The 5,569-nt window shown below is 47.8% G+C and overlaps 2 protein-coding genes and 1 long non-coding RNA gene across 4 annotated transcripts in view; 2 read left to right on the top strand and 1 right to left on the bottom strand.

The window, feature by feature from the left end:
* LOC119617469 overlaps positions 1 to 2,826 on the bottom strand; it is a 6,425-nt gene extending 3,599 nt beyond the window's left edge. The window contains exons 1-2 of the long non-coding RNA XR_005233755.1: positions 2,555 to 2,826; positions 2,217 to 2,451 (exon numbers count right to left, since the gene is read on the bottom strand). This is a non-coding gene — a long non-coding RNA (uncharacterized LOC119617469). The remainder of the gene's footprint in view (positions 1 to 2,216; positions 2,452 to 2,554) is intronic.
* The window catches only part of tph2 (tryptophan hydroxylase 2 (tryptophan 5-monooxygenase)), a 10,165-nt gene extending 5,223 nt beyond the window's left edge, over positions 1 to 4,942 (top strand). Inside the window, exons 4-11 of one of the 2 annotated variants that reach the window (XM_017441753.3) lie at positions 330 to 430; positions 849 to 916; positions 1,192 to 1,388; positions 1,596 to 1,731; positions 2,268 to 2,394; positions 3,118 to 3,213; positions 3,292 to 3,425; positions 3,949 to 4,942. In XM_017441753.3, coding sequence (XP_017297242.1) covers positions 330 to 430; positions 849 to 916; positions 1,192 to 1,388; positions 1,596 to 1,731; positions 2,268 to 2,394; positions 3,118 to 3,213; positions 3,292 to 3,425; positions 3,949 to 4,123 — 1,034 coding nt within the window. In that variant the 3' untranslated portion in view covers positions 4,124 to 4,942. Of the gene's footprint in view, positions 1 to 329; positions 431 to 848; positions 917 to 1,191; positions 1,389 to 1,595; positions 1,732 to 2,267; positions 2,395 to 3,117; positions 3,426 to 3,948 lie in introns of both variants that reach the window. The other variant, XM_017441752.3, reaches the window with a different exon arrangement.
* Positions 1 to 5,569, top strand: part of tbc1d15 (TBC1 domain family, member 15) — a 24,557-nt gene that overhangs the window by 15,730 nt on the left and 3,258 nt on the right. The window lies entirely within an intron of this gene.

Below are 5,569 nucleotides of genomic sequence, written 5' to 3'. Positions count from 1 at the left end.
GAACACAGGTACAGACAGGTGTGAACACAGGTGACAACAGGTGGGAACACAGGTACAGACAGGTGTGAATACAGGCAACAACAGGTGTGAACACAGGTACAGACAGGTGTGAACACAGGTGACAACAGGTGGGAACACAGTTACAGACAGGTGTTAACACAGGTGACAACAGGTGGGAACACAGGTACAGACAGGTGGGAACAGGTGGGAACACTTTGATGTTCCATGTTGTGTTCAAACATTAATTGAATTTCCAAACCGGATTAAAGTGTTCTAAAGCAGGAAGTGGAGGACACAGATGTTCTCTGATGTTTGTTGGTTTCTGTCAGATGATGAAGACGTTCCCTGGTTCCCCATGAAGATCTCAGAGTTAGACCAATGTTCTCACAGAGTGTTGATGTACGGCTCTGAGCTGGACGCAGATCATCCCGTGAGTTTTCACTGTCCTGATGTCCTAATGTCCTGATGTCCTAATGTCTAAATGTCCTAATGTCCTGATCCTGATGTCCTAATGTCCTGAGGTCCTGATGACATCAACACAGTGATGATTTAACAGTGAAGGAAAGATCGAGAGGACAAATAAAACCAAATGTTTTCTGTTCCTCATCGTTTTTATGAAGATGTTTGAACTTTTTCATGAGTGAAGCTGAGTCACCTGAAGGTCCAACAAATCAGCTGACTGAGACAGAAAGGAAGGAAGGAAGGGAGGACGGAAGACAAGAAGGAAGGAAGGAAGGAAGGAAGGAAGGAAGGAAGGAAGGAAGGAAGGGAGGACAGAAGACAAGAAGTAAGGCAGAAGAAGTTTTGTCTCAGACTCAGTTTTGGGTTTTCTTCTTCTGTCCTGTCAGGGTTTCAAAGACAACGTTTATCGCGAGCGCAGGAAGTACTTTGTGGAGGTCGCCATGAATTATAAATTGTAAGCGTCTCTTTTTCCTAACATTTACAAATCTGTCCAGAAAATTAAATCCAGTCCTCGTTTCTTTCTGTTTTTCTTACTGAGATCCAGACATTCCTGTTTTCCTTTGAAGTGGTTCTGATCGGCAGGACTTCGGTTCCTTTTTCTCAGTTTTTGTTCGTCTTCCTCCTGAAAACCTAAAACTCGCGGACGTCTGCCTCTTTGAGAGCGAAACAGAAAGAAATGAGTTCTGGATCAGGAGTTTGTCTGAGTTAAGAGCTGCGTCTCCTCGGCAGCGGGAAGCCCATCCCTCGGATTGAGTACACCCCGGAGGAGGTGAGGACGTGGGGCGTGGTGTTCCGGGAGCTGACCAAGCTTTACCCCACGCACGCCTGCAGAGAATACCTGAAGAACCTGCCGCTGCTCACCAAACACTGCGGCTACAGAGAAGACAACATCCCCCAGCTGGAGGACGTCTCCCTGTTCCTCAGAGGTGGGTCACCTGACCACTTCCTGCTTCCTGTTTCCTGATTATGTCAACTTCCTGTGCAGAGAGTCCTGCACACGTTCGGACATGGGACCGGTGTGAACCGGTGTTCAAGAAATCAGTCATTTATTGAGGATGTCAACCACCAACGAGCCAGAGTCAGTGGTTACCATAGCAACCGATCCCGCTGACATCACTTCCTGTGTGTTTCAGAGCGCTCCGGGTTCACGGTGTGGCCCGTCGCAGGTTACCTGTCCCCCAGAGACTTCCTGGCTGGTTTGGCCTACAGGGTGTTTAACTGCACCCAGTACGTCCGTCACAGCACCGACCCGCTCTACACACCAGAACCGTGAGTGACCCGGCCTGCCACCCGGTTCTGTTATGGGGTTCTGTAATGTTTGGTAAACAATACAACAATCCTCCGTTGGTGTGGTCTGTTCTGGACAACCAAAACCTTCACAGCGTATGTGGATCAGGGTGACATCGGTTCGCCCTACATTCTGGGCCTCGATACGACCACCCAGCCTCGTTTAAACCCACAACGAGACCTCATTAACCCCCATTAACCCCCATTAACCCCCACTAACCTGCATTAACCCCCATTAACCCCCATTAACCTCCATTAAGTGATGGTGATGCTGTGTTTTTACAAGACTTCCTCTGTCTGCTGACCTTCACTCACTGTTCTGACTGTAAGATACTCCAGCAACTGCCTGATAACACTACCGCTCCTTCGACCCACACACACCCGTCCCTGGTCTGCACGTGGACCACATTATGTTCTGTTTGGACTCGTTTTGTGTTTGTCAGTGAGTGCAGCAGACAGTGTCTCACCTGAGGGGACAGGTGATGATGAGTGGCTTGCTTCTGTCCTTCTGTCCTCAGAGACACGTGTCACGAGCTGCTGGGACATGTCCCTCTGCTGGCCGACCCGAAGTTCGCCCAGTTCTCCCAGGAGATCGGCCTGGCCTCGCTGGGAGCGTCTGACGAGGATGTCCAGAAACTGGCCACGGTGAGTTGGGTTTTACAGAACGCCAGGCGGGTGCATGTTCACGTGCACGCCTTTCTGCTGCTTTCAGAAACAAAACCACATGTTTGTTCTGATCCGACTGGACCGGGTCGGGATGTATTCTGACATGATGTGACGTCGCTCTGACTGGTTGAAAAATCACCTCTGAAATCTGTTCCCCGCGTTCTGTACTCGACCTGCTGCCTCCAGAACCTCCTCCTCCAGAACCTCCTCCTCCAGAACCTCCTCCTCCAGAACCACCTCCTCCAGAACCACCTCCTCCAGAACCACCTCATGCCAACATCTGTGGTTCTGTGTGATCCTGATAACTTTAGGTTCAAACAGAGTTCTGAGAGAGCTCATGAGAGTGAGACCTGATGGAGGGAAGGAGGGAAGGAGGGAAGGAGGGAAGGAGGGAAGGAGGGAAGGAGGGAAGGAGGGAGGAAGGGAGGGAAGGAAGGAAGGAAGGAGGGAGAAAGGAAGGAAGGAGGGAGTAAGGGAGGAAGAAGGAAGGAAGGAGGGAAGGAGGGAGAGGAGGCAGAAAGACAAGAGAAAGAAGGAAAAAAGGAAGGAAGGAGAGAAGAAAGAAGAAAGTGGAGGAAGGAAGGAAGGAAGGAGGGAGAGAGGAAGGTAACAAGGTTCTGATCATCTTCATCATCATCTTCCTGTGAGCCGATGGTGGAGCTGCTGACGGAACATCTGACTCTCAGCTCGTCTCTGTTTCAGTGTTATTTCTTCACCATCGAGTTCGGACTCTGCAAACAGGACGATCAGCTGAGAGCTTATGGAGCCGGCTTACTGTCATCGATAGGAGAGCTCAGAGTAACACACACACACACACACACACACACACACACACTGATGATCAAACCAGTGACTGATAATCAGATGTTTTCTCAGCACGCCCTGTCAGATAAAGCTCGTGTGAAGATGTTTGACCCGAAGACGACCTGCTTCCAGGAGTGTCTCATCACCACCTTCCAGGACGTTTACTTCGTCTCTGAGAGCTTCGAGGAGGCCAAGGAGAAGATGAGGTGAGAGCAACTCTCTGAGGGCCCGTGCACGCACCCGTGCACGTGTTGAACACACGTTTGGAGTAAAAACATGAGCCGCTAAAAAAAAACCTCAAAAAACTTAAAGTTTAAATCAGTTTCCATCCGACAACAGAAACTGAACGTTCACTAAATCTGAGCAGCTGCAGTTTTAGCTCCGCCTCCTATCAGCTGAAGGAGCTCAGAGTTCCCAGATCCACAATCTGATGAGGTTCAGAGCTTCCAGGTCCAAAAGCTGACAACGTTCCAAAGTCTAGGTCAGTGGTGTCCAACCCTGGTCCTGGAGGACAACTGTCCTGCATGTTTTAGTTGTTCTGACAGAGTTCCCAGGTCCAGATTCCCTTAAGGTTCTCAGCTCCAGTCTCAGAGTTCCCAGGTCCAGATTGTGTGAGAAGGATTTGAAATTGTCCCATCATCGTCCTGCTGATGTTTGGACCTGGTGCTGGGCTGTAGGTCTGTCTCTTTGGACATTTTGGGGTCACTTCCTGTTTGTCCCCTCCCACAGGGAGTTTGCGAAGACCATCAAGCGTCCGTTCTCGGTCTACTACAACCCATACACGCAGAGCGTGGACCTGCTCAAAGACACGTGCAGCATCGAGAACGTGGTGCAGGACCTGCGCAGCGACCTCACCACCGTCTGCGACGCGCTCGGGAAGATGAACACCTACATGGGCATCTGAGGCCGACGCCCACTCCACCTGTGAGCTGCGATTGGTCCAAACGCTGGCAGCACATCAGCTGACTTCCTGTTCATTTATTGTCTGGTTTGTGAAGAGCAGAAACATGTCTGACATGAATAAAATCCATTAATCCATCAGTTACAGGCAGGTGGTTCTTACTGCAGCTTTAAAGGGATATTCCGGCCTTTTTGAAGTGGAGTTCTGTAGGTTATGAACAATTAATATCTTACCTGTTGTAGACAGCTCTTTGAATGACCTCAGTTCTGACAGGATAGACGAGCTAACGGCAGCAAAGTGACGGTAAATTAACAATTATTTATAATTATTTACAGAAAGCTCCACTAAAAATGGTTGGATTATCCCTTTAGGTTTTTGTATTACCTGCTCACCTGAGGAGGAATCTGCAGGTTTTCTTTTGATTAAAAACAAAATATTTATATTTATCTATCACAGCGACAATTAAAGAACCAAAAAAATCATAACGTTTAAGCTCCGACTCACCTGATTGGCTGAAAGTTTGTCACATGACAAACGTTTGCCAACAACAGGAAATAACTGACTGGACTACATTTTCCTTTCAAAATAAAAGTCCGGCTCCCTGGTTGTTTTCTTTTGTTGAATCAGGTGGAACCTCGAGCTGAACAGGTGGTGTCGTCTTCACTGAAACCTTCAGAACCAGAACCACAGAGCGGGTTTGTGGGTCGGGCCTTTCTCTGGGAGAAGGAGACATTTTGTGTCCGAATCAGAATTTATTTTTGTTTTCGTGCTGCTCTGTTTGTTCAGCTTTTCTGTTGTGAAATAAACCCAAACTGAACGATCCTCTGCTGTCGGGTTTTTACGTTGATCAGATTTAATAAACAATCAAAGAGTTTCAGTAACAAACGTGTTTTAACTGGAAGAAGATTAAAGATCCTGTAAAGTTTCTGAAAAATAAAAATCTAACTTCCTGTTTTTAGGATCCTGTTTCCTGATGAGCGGGTCGGGCTTTTTGAACGAGTCGACATCAGAACCCGTCAGGAAACAGGAAGAACAAAGGAAAGGGAAGTTCCAGGTGAGATGAACAGGTTCCACAAAATAAAACAGGAAGTAAACCTGAAGAGAAGAAAAACAAGAATTCAACCCAGAGAGTAGATGCCTTCATTCTATCATTACGAGAAATAAAAACAGTTCTGACTCTCGGGTCAAACAGGACAGTTTGGGCCAGAACCTGTTGGACCAACCACAGAACAGAACCGGTGCATTTTTAATTGTTTTTGCTGGAAAAAAATAAAGATAAAATAACAGGTGCATAAATGTGTTTATGGTTACCTGACGAGACAGACTAACACCTGAAACCAGAGTCCAGCTCTGATGAGACAGACTAACACCTGAAACCAGAGTCCAGCTCTGATGAGACAGACTAATACCTGAAACCAGAGTCCAGCTCTGATGAGACAGACTAATACC

This window comes from Kryptolebias marmoratus, linkage group LG11 (genome assembly GCF_001649575.2).
Source record: "Kryptolebias marmoratus isolate JLee-2015 linkage group LG11, ASM164957v2, whole genome shotgun sequence".
Classification (NCBI taxonomy): Eukaryota; Metazoa; Chordata; class Actinopteri; order Cyprinodontiformes; family Rivulidae; genus Kryptolebias; species Kryptolebias marmoratus.
Note: the sequence above shows the minus strand (reverse complement) of the source record. Positions and strands in the feature narration are given on the sequence as shown.